Below are 22,383 nucleotides of genomic sequence, written 5' to 3'. Positions count from 1 at the left end.
AGGAATTGTGGGATTCAGTGGGGAAATGGCCACCACTGTGGCTCTAGGGGCAGTTTGCTCACCTCTACTCAATGTCAAGGGTCAAAGCTGAACCCGTGGATCAGAGTACAGATACCCAGGTTTGACCCTCTGCCGACATAGAACTAAGGGAGTTCTACACCGTCAGAGGTAAAGCATAAAGTTGCCCCCCAGGTTCCTTTTGGAGTAAAGGGCTTGTCCCACTGTATGAGGTAATTCAAGAGTTCTCCCGAGTTTCCCCTGATTCGAACTCGGAGAATTATGGTAATAGCCGCTCATAGGTACTCGGGGCTCTCGTGGACATTTCTCACAGTGCTGAAAAAACTGCGTTTCCCGAGCACCTGCCGTTAGCGTTACGAGCCGCTACGAGGCGTCCACGAGCTTCGACGTACTCGCTACGTACGTTCTACATACTTACCACGAGTTTGATTTTTTTTTAAACTCGGGAGAGCTCTTGAATTACCTCGTACAGTGGGACAGGCCCTTAAGTAGCAAGATGCTGCCTGATCCGCTGTTACTCCAGCACTTTGTGTTTTGTTCAAGGCTCCAGCAACTGCAGTTCCTTGTGTCTACACAGTCAGAGCCACCGTGCTGCTCAGCATTAAAAGGTGGCGGATCAGGAAACAGTCCCATGTTAAAACATTTCTTTGTTTTTGATCATAGGAGCGGGAGATTGCAACCTTCACGTGGCCCGCCCTGTTTCGACGAATGCAATCAACCTGGCGTGCACAATCAAATAAGATGAAATAGAACAAGTTGTCCTACAACTTTAGGCTGAGCACGCCACACGCTAGAAGAAAAAGACCAAACATTCCATTGCTAACCAACATGCTTGCACACTCAAGTATTGAATACACTTAAAGAAGACAACCGCGTGGAGTTTACCTTTCTTTCTCTCATCTGGTTTGTAGTCACCACCACCCAATATATCATCAAGATCGCTATCCGAAATGTCAGAGCCTCCTGCACAAAAGGCAGAGAGAGAATCAATGTGTCAGGTCAGAACCAATTTAAATGAAAGTGGCAACACAAGAGTTAAGAGCCTCCCTCTGCTGCCGAAGTAACGAGTTCATTCTCAGCTGCCAGAAGCAAGTGGGAGTTTTCTCATCTCACTGACTGAGTGTGTTTTACATCACATCATCTGCATTAGCAGGACCGGGTTCTCATTGTACATTCCAGAAATGTCCCCTATATATCCTGTTAATTCCAAATATTATTACAGGTCTTCCCAGCCAAGGTGAAAAATGTTGACATGCGAGAGGCAATCAGAAGACTGTTCTACCTTTGGGCTCATTAGGACGAGAGATAATGGTCTTGGAATCATGGAACGCTTTTGAAAACAGGCCCTGTTCACCCTCCACATCCTGCTTAGGCACACCAGCTGTCAATGTGTGGTTCACGTCAGGTTGTCTGACAAGCTATTGCTTTAGTTATGATTGGGATAGTTGGATAATTCACAAGCAAGCCAATGAAATCCTTCACATAATGTGACACAACGCAATTTGGGGTGATATTGCTTGCTCGCTGCCTCATTGCAAAATCATGTGAAGACGACCTCTGAAAAATCCCGAAACGACGTGGCTTGTGCTGCAGGCTGGTTTAACGATTCCCCAAATCAATGTTCGGCTGAAATAACTCAACAATTTTCACAACCTTCACAGCGCGACCTAATGGCAGGAAACTTGAGGCTTATCACACACGTCATTTCAAGTTGATGTCATTTGTCAATGCAGGTTAGGAAACATCCATTATATCGCAGGAAGCACACAGACAGGATTTCTCAGCGTGAAGGCCTATTCCTGTGGAGATGCTTAAATTAGTTGGCCTAAAGACACCCAGTCTGGATCCAAATCAAGTTTCTTTCCACTCCCATCTTACTCACTACGTTCTCGTTAGTTTTTGAATTTGACGTCTGAGGTTAGACGCAAATTTCAGGCAGCACACATAAAAATGACTCCAAACACACACTGAGGTGATGGTAGAATTTGAGGGGTCAGGATAGAGAGAAGCCCTCAGAATCCAACCCAAACAGGAATGGGAGTGAACCAATGTCCCTGGAATGAGTTTCGTTGAATGAAAATGAATGAAAACTATTGTCCACAGTGTTAAATCAGGCACATTTCCCAAAGAATGCGTAAGGGGAGCCCAGTACTGAAAACACAGGATGTAGAAACAAAGAACTGTAGATGCTGGTTTATACCAATGAAAGGCACAAAGTGCTGGAGTAACTCAACAGGTCAAGCAGAATGTCTGGAGAAAAAGGATAGATGATGTTTCGCATCGGGGCCCTTCTTTGACCGGAAGAAGGTCCTCGACCCGAAAAGTCATCTACCCTTTTTCTCCATAGATACTGCCTGACCTGCTGAGATACTCCTGCACTCTGTCTCTACCTACTGAAAACACAGACAAACGCACCAACATCAGCGTTTTGGAGGAAGCCAACATGACCAGCATCAATCACCACCACAATAATGCAACAGCAACTTCGATGGATTGGCCATGCCATCCACATGTCCAACACACGTCTCCCTAAACAAATCCTGTACTCTCAACTGAAGGAAGGTCGGCAGGCCCCCGGCGGGCCAAAGAAACGCTTCAGGTTCAACATCAAGACCACTTTGAAGAAATTCCACATCACATAGAGCATCTGGGAGCACATTGCACTTTCCACATCACATAGAGCATGTGGGAGCACATTGCACTTTCCACATCACATAGAGCATCTGGGAGCACATTGCACTGAACAGGCTCTGCTGGTGGAAATCTATGCAGGAAGGAGCTGAATGTCGTGAAACGGGGCTACGCCATGTTGCAGACAAAGCGACAGCACCATAAGGAGAGAGAGAAGGGGGCTCAACAACTACCAACCACCGCCAGTCTCCACTGCCCACGTTGCACCAAGGTGTGTGGATCGCGGATCAGCCTCTACAGGCATCTGCAGACCCACATGTAGACGACCCTATGGAGAGGAGAGGACAGTCATAAACGTTTCGAGTGACCGCCAAAGATGATGAGGGTGATACAGCACCTCGTATTTCACTTGGGTAGCTTACAGCCCAATGGTATGAATGTTGAATTCTCTAATATTAAGTCTACTCCTCCCTCCCCTCCCTTGCCCTAGTCGTTTAACCAGTTCCACTGTTCATAACATTGTATCACTCTTGATCACACTTTCTCAACAATTGACCTATCAAGGAATCACCCTGCCTGAGGTCATCTGTTGCCACCCCCCCCACCCCAAACCCCAAGTTCAGTCTGTAGAAGAGTCCGGACCTGAAACGCCACCTATCCATTTAATCCGAGATCCTGTCTGACCTGCTGAGTTACTCCAGCACTTTGTGTCTTTCTTCATTATAAAACAGCATCTGCGGTTCCCTCCAATACCTTCAGAGATGCTGCCTGACCGGCTGAGTTATTCCAGCATGTCCTCTTTTGGAAACCAGCATCTGCAGTTCCTTGTTTCCACACTATGATATCTATATAGAATCTGCTGACCAAGATTCACTTGCTTTTTGAGAGTTCAAATCAAATTGCAATCTACCAGCCCCCTCCAAGAATAATCTTTCTTTGCCATCACTATCCGAACCTCAATAAATTTCCACCGCCTGCAGTTGTGATAATAAGTATGGAGTGATATTTTGCGGGCAAAAATTATATTCGAGGAAGTCTGTTTCAATGATATAAGTAAAAAATGTCAACTTCAAACCAGTCATTGTTTCACTGTTTGTGAATTAAAACCAAGTTAAATAAATCATAGCCTTTTCTCAATTGTTAAACATTGAATACCATGCAAACAACAATTTAAAAAGGAGAGACATGAGACAATAAACATTTGCAGATGTTGATTGCAGCTGAGAACAGGATAATTATTAGTTAGAGACAGAACACATTAGCCATGCATCAGTCTCCATTTCATGTGCAGAAAGCATCAACTTGCCGGGGAGAGAAAGATTCTGGTAGAAGAGCACCGTCATGCTATTAAATATTTTTTTTGTGAACGCTGCAGAGAATAAACGGAATATTTGGAGAACCAGAGAGGAGGATGCTTTCAATGGCCACACATTGGTTGCAGAGGATAAAGCACATCTGTGAAGATAATTGCAAAGTCAGAACGCAGAGGGCACTGTCTAGGTGGCTGTGACGTATATTGGGTCATTCAGGGAATCCCGGGAAGGATGAGTCAGGACAACATCGGGAAGCACAATGCAGCTGAATCAGAGTTAGGTTGAGCACGCATTTAGTGACACAAGAGACAACAGATTCCGGAATCTATAAAGCCTAATGCAGCTTTATAGGACTTGGGTTTGGCCACATTTCGAGTATTGCTTGCCGTTCTGGTCACCCCGATACAGGAACGACGTGGCAGCTTTGTAATGGGTGCACAGGAGGTTTACCAGAATTATGCCAGGATTAGGGGGCCATAAATCATGTCTTGGGAGCAGAATTAGGCCATTCGGCCCATCAAGCCTACTCCGCCATTCAATCATGGCTGATCTATCTTTCCCTCTCAACCCCATTCACCTGCCTTCTCCCCATAATCCTTGACACCCGTACTAATCAAGTCAATGTCCACCATGAAAATATTATCTACGAGGAGAGTTTGGACAGACTTGGAATGTTTTTATCTGAAATGCCGGCCATTGTGGGGAGATCATATAAAATTATGAGGCATAGATTATGGTGAACCTATTTTCCACGATGAAAATATCAAATACTAGAGGGCATAGTTTTAAAGGTGACTTGGGCAAAGTTTAAAGGAGACGTGTGGGGTGCCTTAGTACGCACCGCTGGTGGTGGTGTTGGAGGCAGATACGATAGTGACTTTTAAGAGACTTCTGGATAGGCACATGCCTATGCAGGGAATGGAGGGATATGGATCACGTGCAGGCAGATAAGAGTTGGCCTTGGCATCATGTACAGCACAGACATTCTGGGCCAAAGGGCCTGTTCCTGTGCTGTACAGTTCTATGTTCCATGCTAAACTGCTGGAGAAATCCGAGTAACGGCATTGTGGATTGGCAATGACATGACACAGTGGCGCTGCAGTAGAATTGCTGCCTCACAGCACCAGAGACCTGGGTATGATCCTGACTATAGGTACTGTCTGTATGGAGATTGGAGGTTCTCCCTGTGACCGCATGGGTTTTCTCCGGGTGCTCCGGTTTCCTCCTTCCAAAGATGTGCAGGTTTGTAGGTTAATTGGCTTCTGTAAATTGCCCCGAGGGTGTGGGATAGAACTATCGTACGGGATGATCGTTGGTCAGCACAGACTCGGTGGGCTGAAGGGCTGTTTCCTCGCTGTATCTCTAAGATAAACTAAACTAAATTCAGCATCTGTGAGGGAAGAGGAATCGTTGACCATTTATGCCGAGACCCTCGCAAATGGGGCTAGATTTTGGAAGGACTGTATGATTCATATGTTGCATTAGTGTGTGTTCATTATAAGTATCTTTTAGACTTTAGACTTTAGAGATACAGTGCTGAAACAGCCTCCGAGTCAACACCGACCACTGATCACCCCGTCAGCCAGCACTATCCTACACACGAGGGACAATTTACAATTTTACTGAAGCCAATTAATCTACAAACCTGTACGTCTTTGGAGTGTGGGAGGAAACCGGAGCACCTGGAGGAAACTCACCCAGTCTCAGAGAGAATGTGCAAACTGCACACATACAGCACCCATAGTCAGGATCAAACAAGAGTCTCTGGCGCTGTAAGGCAGTAGCTCCACTGTACTGTCCTTTTATAGAGAAACCCTGTTGGTTGGGTCAAAACTCTGATTCAGGGCACCGTGTCAGGGGCTGAGCTTTCTCTTTGCTGTGTTTTACATACACCTGATTGCCCAAATTGTGACAGCCACCTCAACAGCTCTTTGATTACCTTCTTTAGGTTTATTTCCGTTGGATCTTGGAGCGGAAGGACGATCTGTTAACAGATAGAAACTCTTTAGCTGAAAATGGTGGAACGTAAATGTCTGATCCAGGTTCTCTGATAACTCCACCAGGATCCACCTGCAACATTTGCCAACCTTACACCAGGAAACACAGGCCATTCCCCAAGGGGGACATCCACACAATCCCACTGTTTAGTGCTGAATGTGTCTGTTTGGTTTGAAAGAAAATATTTGCTGACTTCATCTCAGTTTTAATGGCCATCAGAATACAGCACTCGGAACGGCGTTCCAGCTCTTAGTAACCAGGAACATTTCCTTCTATTGAATTTTCACGTGAGATTTCATTAGAATCACGTTGAATTATTTCTCATTTCATCTCAGTTTAAAGTAACTAATTTATCAATTGCGAAAAGCTAACACTTCACTTGTATGCAAGAAATAGAACGTGGTTACCATTTTGTGTTTCTTTCCCCTGGTCTTACTTTTGTTTTAAGGCTTAAAATAGCCAGTTAACTTTCAACCAGGTACATGGTCCCAAGTCGAGTTTGGTCTCAGATACAAACACTTCTCAGCTGTCGGTCTTACCTGGGTTGCCGTGATTTCTTTTCCTATTGTCATTGTTGTCATCGAGGGCGTCAGCCAGGTCAAAATCAGAGCCAGAATCTGTGTCTGAGGTTGCAAAGGAAATCCATTCAAACACAATCCAAGTAGAAGAGGGGGGGGGGGGGGGGGGGGGGGGGGGGGGGGGGGGGGAGTAGGGGGTTGAAATAAGTGAATTTGTGAAGCAGGAGGAAAAGCTTTCAAAGTTCCAGCAGTAAAGAGATAACGGGAGACAAGAGACCGAACATCTTCGCGGTGAAAATGCTCCGACATATGTGTGTGATGGCAAAAAATGAACAAAGTGAAGAATGTTCCCAAGAGGGAACAGCAAAGGCATTGGAGGAAAGAACAAGAGACTGGAGGCTGGAGAAACTCAGCGGGTGAGGCAGCCTCTATGGAGCGAAGGAATGGGTGACGTTTCGGGTCGAGATCCTTCTTCAGACTTTCAGGGATTGTGCAAATTTCAATTTCAAAATTCATGGGCAGTAATAAACAATGCACAAAATTGAATGTCTGAGAGTGTGTGGGGCCAGAGGTGAGCTACAGAGTGCCATGGAATGGAGGGATTGATCACAGCCCTCTGAAATACCAAGACTATCTATTTTACCATCTAACGATAAGCAATAGGCAAAAGCGACTTACTCTTCTTTGGTGCCTTTTTGGTGGTTCCCGGTGCTTTTGTGGTTCTGCTAGGAGATTTGGTCGTTAGAAGAAAACCCAACAGATCATCTACAGAAACAGATTGAAATAAATTTACGCAGGATGAAGGAAAGCCTTGGAATCAAAGATGCATGCCGACATTTTCAAGAAGAAATGCTGGGAATGTCAGGAAAAGTGTGGTGGCATCCAGCAGAAGCAATGAATCATCTCAGTCCATCAGCCTTTTACCTCTTACAGAAAGCTTTAGTTTAGAGATACAGCAGGGGATCAGGCCCTTCGGCCCACCAAGTCCACGCTGACCATCGATCACCCGTTCACACGACTTCCTCATCCACTCCCTACATCCAGGGGCAATTTTAGAGAGGCCACTTATCCTACAAACCCGCACGTCTTTGGGATGTGGGAGGACACAGGAGCACCGGAATGAAAACACGTGGTCACGGGGAGAAGGTGCAAACTCCGGGACAGACAGAACCCAAGGTCAGGATCGAACGCGAGACTCTGCCACTGTGAAACAGCTAGAAACATAGAAATTAGGTGCAGGAGTAGGCCATTCGGCCCTTCGAGCCTGCACCGCCATTCAATATGATCATGGCTGATCATCCAACTCAGTATCCCGTACCTGCCTTCTCTCCATACCCCCTGATCCCCTTAGCCACAAGGGCCACATCTAACTCCCTCTTAAATATAGCCAATGAACTGGCCTCAACTACCCTCTGTGGCAGAGAGTTCCAGAGATTCACCACTCTCTGTGTGAAAAAAGTTCTTCTCATCTCGGTTTTAAAGGATTTCCCCCTTATCCTTAAGCTGTGACCCCTTGTCCTGGACTTCCCCAACATCGGGAACAATCTTCCTGCATCTAGCCTGTCCAACCCCTTAAGAATTTTGTAAGTTTCTATAAGATCCCCTCTCAATCTCCTAAATTCTAGAGAGTATAAACCAAGTCTATCCAGTCTTTCTTCATAAGACAGTCCTGACATCCCAGGAATCAGTCTGGTGAACCTTCTCTGCACTCCCTCTATGGCAATAATGTCCTTCCTCAGATTTGGAGACCAAAACTGTACACAATACTCCAGGTGTGGTCTCACCAAGACCCTGTACAACTGCAGTAGAACCTCCCTGCTCCTATACTCAAATCCTCTTGCTATGAAAGCTGAGCCACTGTGCCGCCCTATGTGCTCAAGAGAGCTCCTTGAATTTTTTAACCAACAAATTAATACTTTTGGAGATGGCTTCAGTACCTTAGAGATGGATTTGACTTCAAACTGCTGGAATCACTTAAAGTTAAGAACTTAATTTTCATTGTTTCATCAACGTATGTGGGTCTAGGGTGGTTTTGACATTGACTTTCTGATGTGATTAGATATTTGATGGGATTTAATCTTCTACACCTTATCCAGCTGTGCAGTGTTGCTGTATTGGACTTTGCCACAACAACATCGAAGACTTTATAAACAGACTTAGGCCAGTTGTGCCAGGCTTGGCCATGGGTTTAAGGCCAGGTATATGACATGGCAATAGTTACAGCATTAGCGTTAATGGAATGCGACACAAAAGCAGAGAAGTACTGTGCCATGTAATAGTGAACATCTGGCTGCACTATTCGTATAAAACCTCTCCGTTAAACTCTTCCCCCTCGCATCTCCGTTGCATCTCTCTCCACAGATGCTGCCCGACCCACTGAGGACCTCCGACAGTGTCTTTTGCTCCAGATTCCAGCATCGGCAGCCTCTTGTGTCTCCTGGTGATAAACTACCGAGGGAAGGAGATAGTGTTCACAGATAGTTAAGTTCCCATTCCCGGGCCTATTTAGCTCCTGAGCAGTTCGAATAGGAAGAAGGTAAGTAATTACTTATCTTCACGTTTAAAAAGGAACTGCAGATGCTGGAAAATCGAAGGCAGACCAAAACTCTGGAGAAACGCAGTGGGTGAGGCAGCATCTATGGAGCAAAGGAAATAGGCGTCGCCTATTTCCTTCGCTCCATAGATGCTGCCTCACCCACTGAGTTTCTCCAGTATTTTTTTCTAACTTCTCGACACATGGTCGTTTATTGTTTCCGCCAACAGATGTCAGTGCAGAACTTTGAAAGATACTTTCACAAGCCTCACAAGCATTTCTTTACCCTCAAAAACAAGTTGAAGTTCTAACTTGAATAGACAACAATCAGACAATGCTCCAAATACTCAGCAGGCCGGGCAGCATTTGTTGGTTCAGAGAGAGGCAAACACAGTTAACGTGTCAGATCAATGACCTTCAGCGGAAGTGGGAGCTATTGGGAATAGAAAGTTTAAGGGAAAAGGGAGAAGAGAGTTGAAAGGTCGGAGGGAAAATGATTGGGGGGATATGGGGAGAATAGGTTGCAGGAAAATATGAGGGAGAATGTGACTGATGGAATTGCAATGAGAGCCAGCATAAACATGATGGCCTCCTCCCATGTTGCGATGAAATTAGTAGCTTTTTCTCCTCATCTCCTTTCTAAAGGTACATCCATTTATTTTGAGGCTATGGCCTCTGGTCCAAGACTCTCTCAATAGTGAAAACATCCTCTCCACATCCATTCTAATGCCATCCTGCCCCTTCTCCTTGAACACAACCTCAGGCATTTCCTCTCTAACATCGCTGTGCCTCACAATCACACCTCTCGATGCCCCCAGCACCAAATAATTCCCAGATTCCACTTTGCAACCACGCCTTCCAGTGGAAGGACCATGCATTGACCTGGCAAAATCCCCCTGCACTCCCCTCCCTTCTTTAGTGACAACCCATCTTTGACCAGCCTTTGTCAATTGGATCTGTGCCAATATCTCAGTCTGTGGTTTGGTGTCAAATTTATTTGTTACAGCTCCTGAAATATGTTATTATGTTCAAAACTCCACATGAAGGGCAAAAAAAAACCCCACAAAGTGCTGGAGTAACTCAGCGGGTCAGGCAGTGTCTCTGTAGAACATGGAGAGGCGACGTTCTTCAGGGTCCGAAGAAGGGTCTTGACCTGAAACCCATGTTCTACCCATATCCCTGCACTTTGTATCTTCTCTCATTGTTTCTTCTACGTAAAGGATTTCTCCGAGATTTTGGAATTGGAAAGGTGAGAGAGGGAAGGAACTGGAACATTGCCCCGCATAACATCCTTTTCCCAGGATTTTTTTAGAAAATCAACCTATTACCGACCGGTTAGATTGACTAACTTACCGTTGTCTTTGGTAGGTGTCCTCTTGGGAGATTTGGTGGTTGTTTGCTTGTCCGAGGGGGTGTCAAAGTCAAAATAATCTGCCAAGTCAAATTCCCCTGGAAGATATAAATGCAACAGTCGAATTAAACTGGAAATGCAAAAGTGTGAACTCGTTAAAATAAAACCACCTTCAAGATTTTCCAATCAGTAGGAAGTGGTTGTTTACTATGTGAAAGTAATGGAACGTTACAATGTATGTAATGTCATCGTAGCCGAGAATGTTCTTACGTCAAGTATGTCAGGAATGCTCCAATGAATCTATGTGCTTCATACGTGCATTATCGAACACAAAATGGGGCTGATTTATATAAAAATGGCATTAGCAGAGGAACTTAAAGGGCAAGAAGAGGACCACAGCAGGCAGGAGCGAGACTGGGGAGGGATTTGCAAACAATGTAGGCTGGAGATGGACAGACGAACAAGGTTAATGATTGAACAGGACTAAATGTGAATTAGAACATGGTCATGTTTTGAAGTGTCTGGAACAACATAGTTCAAGAGGAGGGCGGTGAAATAGTCATGCATAAAGGTAACAATGAAAATCTAGCAACATGGAAACACAAGGAACTACAGATGCTGGAATTTTGCTTACAACACCAAATGGTGGCGTAACTCAGTGTCAGGATTAGCGGGCATTATCTACAGAGAGAGTTTGAAGCGATTTCAATTGTTTTCTCTGGAACACCAGAACATTGTGGGTTAACCTGATATCTAGATACATAAAACTCTCATCTTGTCCTCTTCCAGTTTGCGTTGTTTTTACATTTGCGCAAAAACAGTACCCGATAGCGCTGTGATTTTTCGCCACCTTACTCACCATTCTCCTGTGCTACAAGTGCAACAAGTATTGGTCCGATCGGTGGAATAGTACAAAGGTTATTAAGGTTTAAAAATCGTAATGAACGCCCCTTCCGGCACCCGCTGTCAATCACCGGCAGCGAGGAGAATAAAGCTGAAGGAACGGAGAGAGCAGTGTGTGTGGAGCGGGCGCGGAGTGAGCAGCATGCGGGCTGCTTCTGCGAAGACCAGCACGACGAGCCGGGAGCTGCTGAGTGTAACCGGCTGCCGCTGAGTGGGACCGGGAGCCGGTGAGTGAAGCCAGAGCCAGACCGGCAGCTGCTGAAAGCTGAAGGTGCGCAGAGTGCGAGCTGCGTCTGCGGCGACCACAACCCCCCCCCCCCCCACAGCCACCACCACACCCACCCATACCCCCCCTCCCTCTCCCCCCCACCCACTGACCCCTCTCCATTACCCACACCACCCCCCCCTCACCCACACCCCCCTCCCCACCCTTGCACACCCCCCTCCCCACCCCTCCCCCATCCACCCTCCCCCACACCCCCTCCCCCCCCACCCCCCCCCCCCCCCACACACACACCCCAAGGGGAGAGTTTCATAGTCCTGACAACGGTAGCCCACGGCAGTGCTGCCCCCACCGGCCCCCCGACAGGCCCCGCCCAAAGCCGTCCCCCTCCCCCGCGTGCAGGATGCCCCCCCACCGGCCCCCAACAGCCCCCGCCTGAAGAATGCAACAAGAGACACAACAGATACACACCTCCCCTCTCACCCCACATCCCATCCCAAGTTGATCTTGGCATCATGTTCGACACAGACATTGGGGGTCAAAGGGCCTGTTCTTGTGCTGCACCATTCTATGTTCTATGTTCAATGTGCTAAGCAGAGGGCGTTTCAAAAGCTGTCAATCTCAGAGGAGAAATGAGATTGGAAAACATTCAAATCAATTTGAATTAGAATCAGGATAAATGGCTTTAGAAAAGAGATGAAGAGGAATTTCTTTAGTGAGGGGATGCAGAATCATTGACACAGACGGCTGTGGAGGCCAAGTCACTGGACAGAAGGCAGGACAATGGGGTTGAGAGGGAAAAATTGATCAGCCATGATTGAATGGCAGAGTAGACTGTTGGGCCGAATGGCCTAATTCTGGTCTAAAGATTCATGAGCACAGCATCAAGGTACAAATATTAAGCTGAGTATAAGCTGACGCAATGGCGATTTTTACTCGATCACACAAGGCTGATGTTCTGCCTGCCAAAGATCATTTGGTGATGGTCAATGTTTGCAAAGTGTGATGAACAGCATCAATATGAATGTGACCAATGAACGACTGGCACTGGATGCAGTAAAGCAAACCAGAGCAAACAAGAATGATCCTGGGGACGAATTGATTAACGTATGAGGAGTGTCTGGGCCTTTATTTGATGGAGATTGGAAGGATGAGAAGGGATCTCATTGAAACCTACTGAATAATGAGAGGCCTGGATAGAGTGGATGTGGAGGGGATGTTTCCACTAGTGGGAGCGTCCAGGATCATAGCCTCAAACTAAAAGGATGTGTCTTTAGAATGGAGATGAGGAGGAATGAAGATGAGTCAGAGGGTGGTGAATCTGTGGAATTCATTGCCACAGACGGGTGTGGAGGCCAAGTCATTGGGTATTTTTAAAGCAGAGATTAGGAAGGGTGACAAAGCTTATGGGGAGAAGGCAGGAGAATGGGGTTGAGAGGAAAAAACAGAACAGCCATGATTGTATGGTGTAGTAGACTAGGTGGGCTGAATGGCCTTATTCTGCTCCAAGTCTTCTGGTCGAACCGTGGCATACAGGTCACTTGAACTGCAAAGCAGACAGCAACAGGAAACATGTTCCCGATGTTTCAGGGAGTCCAGAACCAGGGGTCACAGTTTAAGAATAAGGGGTAGGCCATTTAGAACGGAGATGAGGAAAAACGTTTTTAGCCAGAGAGTTGTCTATCTGTGGAATTCTCTGCCTCAGAAGGCGGTGGAGGCCAATTCTCTGGATGCTTTCAAGAGGGAGTTAGATAGAGCTCTTCAAGATAGCGGAGTCAGGGGATATGGTTAGAAGGCAGGAACAGGGTACTGAATGTGGATGATCAGCTATGATCACAGTGAATGGCGGTGCTAGCTTGAAGGGCCAAATGACCTAATCCTGCATCTATTATCTATTGTCTATTGTCTATAACACGAGGAGAACAATCTTCCTTCATAAAAATAAAAGGCTGTTATTCGGAGGCTCTATTGAGACTAATTCAGAAATCAATCCAAAAATAATTCAACCTCCACCTGGAAACAGTTTGTGATTTTGCAACTGGTGAATTATAGATTAGGTTGTTTCTATTGTGTATTGTATTTTCAATAGCTTCTCGTCCCACCTCTTAATGTGAAATGAGACTTCCCTGGTGCATGTTGAATCATACCTTTCAGGCAGATGTATTATTTCCCTCTATAATGGCAGGTAGGGATGGAAGCAATACTGGAAGTAACAAGGGTGAAGATAATGACCTGTCTTGTTGAAACCAGCCTCAGCTCCATCCATGTAACCAATTGTCTTTATCTCCAGAACCCGACCAAACCTTGCTCATGCCTCACACCCAACTGAAGGTGGCCATGCATTCAGCTACCCAAGACATGCCTTGAGCATTCCTCCTTAGATCTTCTCCATGTTGGCACCTTTTTTCTCTCCTTTAGAGTCATAGGGCTATACAGCATAGTAACAGGCCCTTCGGCCCACCTTGTCCATGCTGGCCAAGCTGACATACTAGACTAGTCCCATTTGGCCAATAGCCCTCTGTAAACAGGTACTCCTGTAAATCTATCTCACTGATGCTTCCGAACTCACCCTCCTTTATGCTTAGAAAGGTGTGTGCGGCACAGTGGCGCAGTGGTAGAGGTACAGCACCAGAGACCCGGGTTCGAACCTGACTACGGGTGCTGTCTGTGTGGAGTTTGTAGCTCTCCCTGTGACTGCGTGGGTTTTCTCCGGGGCGATCCGGTTTCCTTCCACATGCCAAAGACGTACAGGTTTGTCCCTAGTGTGTCGGGTAGTGCTGGTGTGTACGGGGTGATTGCTGGATGGTGCGGACCCGTAGGGCCGAAGAGCCTGTTTCCATGCTGCATCTCGAAGACTAAAGTAAATTCCAATGCCAGCCCCCGTCTCACCTTCTCCTTGTACTGTTGCCAATCTGTTCTCTCAGTCCCAGTGCAGGGTATCAATCTGAAATGCTGGCTTACATCATTTGTTCCCACAGATGCTGCTTGACCCACTGGGATCTTCCAGTGTCCCACATTCCAGCATCAGCAATCTCTTTTTTAAGCATATCACAAGGCATAGGAGCAGAATTGGGCCATTCGGCCCATCGAGTCTGCTCCGCCCTTCAATCCTGGCTGACCTATCTTTCCCTCTCAACCCCATTCTGCTGCCTTCTCCCCATAACATCTGACACCCATACTAATCAAGACCCCACCAATCTGTGCAGTAAAAGTGCCCAAACATTTGGCCTCCACTGCCTGTAGCAATGAGTTCCACAGATTCACCATCCTCTGGCTGAAGAATTTTCACCTCATCTCCGTTGTAAAGGCTGTACCCTCTGGTCCTAGACTCTCATACCACTGGAACCATCGCCTCCACATCCACTCTATCTTGGCCGACTATTAAGGCTCTTAAAAATAGCGGAGTCAGGGGATATGGGGAGAAGGCAGGAACAGGGGTACTGATTGGGGATGATCAGCCATGATCACATTGAATGGCGGTGCTGGCTCGAAGGGCCAAATGGCCTACTCCTGCACCTATTGTCTATTGTTACCAACAATAACACACCACTTGGGCTGAATAGACAGTTTGGGGGCTGTATTTCCGATGTAATTCTATGTAAAACGTTGATAGCAAATAACAATGTGTAAACAATAATATTGGAAAATCTGAAATAAAAATAGAAAATGCTTGGCAGATCAGATAGTGGCTGCATAGAGCGAATAGGATGGCACATTGGTGCAGCAGTAGAGTTGCTGCCTTACAGCGCCAGAGACACGGGTTCGATCCTGACTACGGGTGCTGTCTAGTACTGTTCTCCCCGTAAACTGCATGGGTTTTTTCCGAGATCTTCGATTTCCTCCCACACTCCAACGACGTACAGGTTTGTAAGTTAATTGGCTTGTATAAATGTAACAAACTATGCCCAGTGTGCCGGGATCGCTGATCAGTGCAGACTCGGTGGGCCAAAGAGCTTTTTTCCGCACTGTAATTCCAAGCTCAATGCTCTATTTAAGATCACTGACATGAAATGTCAATGTTTTTTTCCCCCCTCAGATTAAATGCTTCCTATCCCTCTGAGTATTTCTTTCACAAAACTCTGAAACTTGAGAGGTGTAGATTATTGTTCCTTTGGTTAGCAACAAGTAAAAATGTCAGGGAGATGATGTGGAGCTATTCTCCAGACTGAATGGGGCCGTGTAGCTCGAACCTGAATCCACAGGGTGTTATTACACAACACATTTTCATTAAGGAATACCAAATGGACCTCATCTGTGGAAATAAAGAACTGCAGGTATTGATTTACACAAAAGACACAAAGTGCTGGAGTAGCTCAGGGGGTTAAGCAGCATCTCTGGAGAACATGGATAGATGACGTTTCAGGTCGGGAGCTTTTTTCAGACTGATTGTCGGGGCTGGGGGGGGGGTGGAATGGAATGTGGGGGGGAGGGGGAGAAAAAGGTGCTAGTCCAGGGGGACACAACAATATAGGGGGTAGGGAGGAGAAGGAGGGGGGGGGGGGGAGATGAGGGGGAGAAAGGGGAGGGGGAGATAGGGTTGTAGGAGGTTGGACTGGAGAATTCAATGTTCATACAGTTGGGTTGTAAGCTACCCATGGCCAGGTCTTCTACATGTATGTCGCATTTTGCAAAGGAGGCACAAGGAACTGCAGGTGCTGGAATCTTGAAAATAACACAAAGTGCTGGAGTAAGCCAGCGGGTCAGGCAGCATCTCTGCGGGTCAGGAAGGGTTGGGATCTTTCAGAAAAGAATCCTTGCTGTGTGTTTCAATTAAAAAAAACCCCAAAAGATTTCTTCACAGGGATAAAGTTATTTCCCCACCTTCTACTTCATTCAAAACTATTCTATGCACTAACTCACAACCTCACCAACCAAGGGCAAGGACAGTTAGCATCACTTTCTCCTTGGGAGGCACAGTCCTGCAGCGGTAGAGTTGCTGCCTTTCAGCGGCAGAGAGCTGGGCTCAATCCTGACTATGGTGCTGTCTGTACGGAGTTAATACGTTCTCCCTGTGACCACCTGGGTTTTCTCCAGGTATTCCGGTTTCATCCCACATTCCAAAGATGGCAGGTTTGTAGATTAATTGGCTTCAGTAATAATTGTAAATTCTCCCTAGTGTGGAGGATAATGTTGGTATACAGGGTGATCGCTGGGCGGCAGGGACTCGGTCGGGTAAAGGGACTGTTTCCATGCTGTATCTCTAAGTAAAATCTAAAGTAAACAGCTCTTAATATTACAGGAATGTCAGCGATCCAAATTTCTGCTCATTAAGTGAAGCATTTTCTTTTGAGGTCTCTGCGCAATGTGAGTCCACGTGCACTTTCATCACTGAGGTTAATTTTAATGGGAAAATCAGTCCTATTTGGTCAGATTTTCGTCTTAAATGTGAAAAATTAAGAAGCTGGTCTAGGCATTTCTCTGAGGAGTTTTCTGCTTCAAGCTGAAAGTTACAACCATGGAGTAACTGCTCGATCACTGGTGTCAAGGAAGCGGGCAGCACACAGTGTCTGCCTCTAGAATCTTATAGTTGTGCAAAACCACAAGGTGAACTTTTGCCATCCTAGTTACACAATTCTACCAGCTTGATGGAGAATGATCGCTGGGAAGAATCTGGTGCTATAATACAATACAATACAATACAATATGGTTTTATTCGTCACATTGCACATAAAGTGCAAGTGAAATGAATTTGCCAGCAGCGGTACAATGACAAAGAACACACAATACACAATAGAAATTTAACACAAACATCCACCACAGCATTCATCACTGTGGTGGAAGGCACAAAATTTGGCCAGTCCTCCTCCATTTTCCCCCGTGGTCGGGACTTCAACCCTCCGCAGCTGCTGCTGCGGGCGTCCAGATGTGCAGGCAGGTAAAAGTCCAGGTAAGTCCAGAGTCGGCTCTTTCCCACCGGTTGGTGTAGGCCGCAGGTCGGCGGTCGAAGATTTAAAGTCCCCGCCGCAGCCAGAAGCACCGCAGACCGCAGGGCCAGCGGTCGAAGCTCCCCTCCAGGTAAGGTTGCAACTCTGCTGCTGTATCACTTGGCCTCCCTGTACGCTCCTCTTGTGGGATATAACCGAGCAGAATACTTCACACAGTCCGAGCTTTATCCACAGTGGAGTAGAGTTGAATAGCAACTCTGAAGACATTATGAGAAGTAGCTAAATTGGATTCAAACACTCTGATCTATTCAACACACAAAGTGTGTCCAGCAGGAGGCTTCTCCAACCTGCAAACCTATTCCCAGAGCTTAACTAATCTTCTACCTCACTGTTATTCACCCACAATGACCACATATCTCTTGATCCCCTTAACATCCAATAATCTATACATCTTTGTTTTTGAATCTCAGGCATCTGTGGTAGAGAATTCCAAAGGTTCATCATCCACTGAGAGAAGGAATTCACCTCAGTCCTAAATGGCCACTGTGCCCCATTCCTAGGTTGCAAGGTCAAAGGAAACATCTTCGAGCAGATGGATTGTAGAACCCTTAACCTGTTTTATAAGTTTGGATCTTTACCCATTCTTCTAAACTCCAGAGAAGAATGATAATTGTCAGGAATAAATAGCTAGGATCTTCGGGGCAGCTTCCATGTGTCTCATTGTTGAATCTTGCTGCTTCCTGAAGCCATTCATGCACTACCACTGGACACCTAGTGCTGGGGCAACTCAGCGGCTCAGGCAGCATCTTGGGGAACATGGATAGGTGATGTTTGGGGTCGTCTATCCCTGTTCTCTAATGACACTGCCCGAGCCACTGAATAACTCCAGCACTTTGTGTCCATTTGTGTAAACCAGCATCTGCGATTGCTTGATTCAGCACCACTCAGACTGAGCAATAACATGCCTATGGCATCACCTCCTGCATCTCATGACTCATCTTTCATCAACTAGTCCAGGTTCAATGTTAAGACTTCCATAAATCAATGTTGTTGATTGAGAGACGCAGCATGGAAACAGGTCCTTCGACCCACCTAGTCCACGCCGACCATCGATCACGCTAGTTCCGTTATCCCACTTTTGATACCACACCCTACACATTCAGGGCAATTAACCTACAAACCCGCACACCTGTGGGATGTGGGAGGAAACAGGAGCGCCGGTTTCAGAGAGAACTGTCTACGTGCAAACTCCACAGAGACAGCACTGGAGGTCAGGATCGAACACGGGTCTCCGGTGCTGCGAGGCAGCAGCTCTACCAGCTGCACCACTGTGCCACCTTGCTGCCCAACGCTTCTGCTGCTAAATGTTTTAAAGCCACACCTTGTATCATAGTTCACCTCTAGCACTTCCATTGAATCCGTTACTGTACAGTGGTCAGATATTACACCAGATTATATACTTACATATTAAATATTGTTGGATGAAAATGCAGGTGGCATGATCAGTAAGTTTGCAAATGACACCAACATTTGTGGTGTAGTGGATGGTGAGGAAGATTATCGAAGGTGGCAGGAGGATATAGATCTTTTGAAAAAGTAGTCAAGGGAATGACAGGTGGAATTTAACTCAGATAAGTGTGAAGTGATGCATTTTGGAAAGGTGAACTAGGGCAGGACATACACAGTGAAAGTCAGGGCCTTGGAGAAGTGCTGTTGAAAAGAAGGTCATTGGGGTAAATAGATGTCCATCGTTCTCTGAAAGTGGCAACACAGGTAGGCAAGGTAGTAGGGAATTCCTATGGACCTCTTGCCTTCATTAGCTGAAGCATTGAACTAAAGAGTTGGGGGGGTCCCTTTGCATTTGTATGAAACATTGCTTAACTCACAGTATTGTGTGCAGATCTGGTCACCGTTCCTGGAAGAAGGTGATTAGAGAGGATACAGAAAAGATTCAAAAGGATATTGCCTGGATCGGAGGGCTTGAGTTAGAAGCAGAGTTTGGACAGGCTTGGAGTGTTTTCCCTGGAGCAAAGGAGGCTGAGAGATAACATCTTTAGTTTAGTTTAGAGATACAGTGCGGATATTGGCCCTTCGGCCCGCTGACCTGCGATCACCCCGTACACTAACACTATCCAACACGCTAGGTTTGGAGTGCGAGAGGAAACCGAAGCGCCCGGAGAAAACCATTGTGGTCACAGAGAGAACGTACAAACTCCATACAAACAGCACCCTTAGTCAGGATCAAACACTGGTCTCTGGCGCTGTAAGGCAATGATATTACCACTGCACCACTGTGCCGCCCAAATGATAAAGGAATAGATACAGGACAGAGGAAATGATGAAGAATATAAAATAAGGAAAGGCACAGACCGATAGGGTAGAGTTGACAAGCAACCCTGCAGACATCATGTGTAGAAGGAACTGCAGATGCTGGTTTACACTGAAGATAGACACAAAATTCTGGTGTAACTCAGCGAGACAGGCAGCATCACTAGAGAGTAGCAATGGGTGACGTTTTGGGTGAAGAACCTTTTTCAGAAGAAGGGTCTTGACCAAAAACGTCGCCCATTCCCTCTCTCCAGAGATGCTGTCTGAAGACATCATGACAGGTTGATGATTGGGATTCTGACCATTGGATCCTAATTGTATTATTGATGTGGACCATGTCAGTGGTGGTACTTTGCACTATGCACTCACATCCCCCAGTTGCACACCCACCGTCCCTCAGTGTGTAACGCATTGCAGCACAGTTACTCATCAGCCACACAACCAGCCCATTGTGCAACTCAAGCCATGCCTCGGATGGCACTGAATCATGTTGTACCGGAGGAGGCCATTGGCCCCATCGTCCCCATTCTGGCTCTTTAACAGCAGGTAGAGCTGCTGCCTCACAGCGCCAGCATTACAGGTTCGATCTTGACCTTGGATGCTGTCTGTGTGTGGAGGCTGCACGTTTTCCCTGTGACCTCGTGGGTTCCCTCCGGGTGCTCTGGTTTCATCTCACATCCCAAAGACGTGCGGGTTTGTGGGTTAATTGGCCTCTGTAAAATGTTCAAGCTGTGTAGAATCCTGTCCCTAGTGGGTCGGGAGTGGATGCGTGATGGGCTGAATGGCCTTTCTGCTCCTTATGATCTTACGACTTTCCCTTGCAACAGCAGGAGATGTAACTAACGCCTGTGCTTGCTTCTCTCCCCCCTCTCACTTAAACCACCCCACTGAGTTACTCCAGCATGCTGTGTCCTTTTTTCACAAATCGCTATGCTTGAGCAAATGACAATGTGTTCTCACAGTGTGCATGTTGTGCTCTGAATTAGATGGAGCTCGAGTGGCTAGCGATGGAATCAAGGGATATGGAGAGAAGGCAGGAACGGGTTACTGATTGTGAATGATCAGCCATGATCACAATGAATGGCGGGGCAGGCTCGAAGGGCCAAATGGCCTCCTCCTGCACCTAGTTTCTATGTTTCTATGTAAGTGGGATAACGCAGAACTAGTGTACGGGTGATTGCTGGCCGACGTAGATTCAGTGGGCTGAAGAGCCTGCTTCCACGCTGTATCTCTAATGAAAGTTGACCAACATGCAATTCCCTTCTCCTTCGTCTCATTTTCACCTGGCAGCAAACTCCTTTTGAATCAGCGTTCTCCCAATTATGAGCAATGGAAACCAATTCACAATTTCCTTTGCACCCAAACCACCCCCTCCCCTGGCTTGGACAGAGTGGATGTGGAGAGGATGTTTCCACTTGTGGGAGAGTTTATAGGACTAGAGGTCATACATAGCCTCAGAATTAAAGGACGTTCCTTTAGGAAGGAATTCAGGACGAATTTCTCCAGTGAGATCTGTGGAGTTCTTTGCTACAAAAGGCTGTGGAGGCCGTCGATGGATACTCTTAAGGCAGAGATAGATAGATTCTTGATCAGTACGGGGCTTATTGGGAAGAAAGTAGCTCTTTCTTCTCAATAACCCTTTCTGGCTTAAGCCCTCCCTTCACCATCTCCAGTTTAAATTCCATTTGGAATATTTTGGTGGACCAAGAAACCAAGAAGCAGGGGGTCAGGGATTATGGGGAGAAGGCAGGAAAATGGGGTTAGGAGGGAGAGATAGATCAGCCATGATTGAACTGCGGAGTAGACTTGATGGGCCGAATGGCCTAATTCTGCTCCTGCCACTTATGATCTTATGACTTTCCCCTGCAACCATCGGAGATGTAACGCCTGTGCTTGTACCCCCTCCCCCTCTGTCTTAAACCACCCCACTGAGTTACTCCAGCATGTTTGTGTCCTTTTTCCACTATGCTTGTGCAAATGACAATGTGTTCCCATAGGGTGCATGTTGTGCTCTGATTTATCCTGTGCACACAAAGATCTCAACGTGAACACAACGTGAATCAAGGCATTTCCTTACTGTTACAACTACATGGCAGTGACGTGTAAACACTCACCTGTATCTGTCCCGCCTGTTTGTTTGCGAGGTTTTGCGGGAGCTGTTGGGAAAATAAATCTTCTGTTACTACATTGGAATTAATTGCACAAAAACCACATGAAAATCACCGTCACCATCTATCTGCAGCATAGCGTGTTTCACGGGGTTGTGTTAGAAGATTTGCATTCATTTCCCATCTTGTACTTGCCAACAGAGACAACGAAATGCTATATATTCTTAACGGCAATCACTGTTAAAATGACATGGAAAATGGGACACAGCAGAGTACAGCACTAGACCCACGATACATCTGTGCCGAACATGATGCCAAGCCCCTCTCTTGTCTTCTCGTGCCTAATCATTATCCCTCCATTCTTTGCACGTCCATGTACTGTGGATGAATGTCGCTCATGTTAAGAGCCATACTTTGGTAGTTGCGCCCACTTGCTTTTACTGTAATCCTCCCTGCCTGTCCCCTTTAGAACTAGAAAGATGTGCTAGCATGAAGTTATATATTCTATGTCGTCAATAAAGTCTTTGGGCCTTTATCATGGTGTAAGGCTTCAGTTATTACAACAGCCGAAACA

General features: G+C 46.4%; 1 protein-coding gene across 3 annotated transcripts in view; it reads right to left on the bottom strand.

Annotated features, from left to right (window-relative positions):
• The window catches only part of cd99l2 (CD99 molecule-like 2), a 154,502-nt gene that overhangs the window by 15,629 nt on the left and 116,490 nt on the right, over positions 1 to 22,383 (bottom strand). The window contains exons 3-8 of one of the 3 annotated variants that reach the window (XM_055644030.1): positions 21,816 to 21,857; positions 10,365 to 10,460; positions 7,157 to 7,243; positions 6,500 to 6,577; positions 5,902 to 5,946; positions 904 to 981 (exon numbers count right to left, since the gene is read on the bottom strand). In XM_055644030.1, coding sequence (XP_055500005.1) covers positions 904 to 981; positions 5,902 to 5,946; positions 6,500 to 6,577; positions 7,157 to 7,243; positions 10,365 to 10,460; positions 21,816 to 21,857 — 426 coding nt within the window. Of the gene's footprint in view, positions 1 to 903; positions 982 to 5,901; positions 5,947 to 6,499; positions 6,584 to 7,156; positions 7,244 to 10,364; positions 10,461 to 21,815; positions 21,858 to 22,383 lie in introns of all 3 variants that reach the window. The other 2 variants (XM_055644029.1, XM_055644031.1) reach the window with 2 other exon arrangements.

The sequence above is a fragment of the Leucoraja erinacea genome, chromosome 12 (assembly GCF_028641065.1).
Source record: "Leucoraja erinacea ecotype New England chromosome 12, Leri_hhj_1, whole genome shotgun sequence".
NCBI lineage: Eukaryota > Metazoa > Chordata > Chondrichthyes > Rajiformes > Rajidae > Leucoraja > Leucoraja erinaceus.
This window is presented reverse-complemented; position numbering and strand designations above follow the sequence as displayed.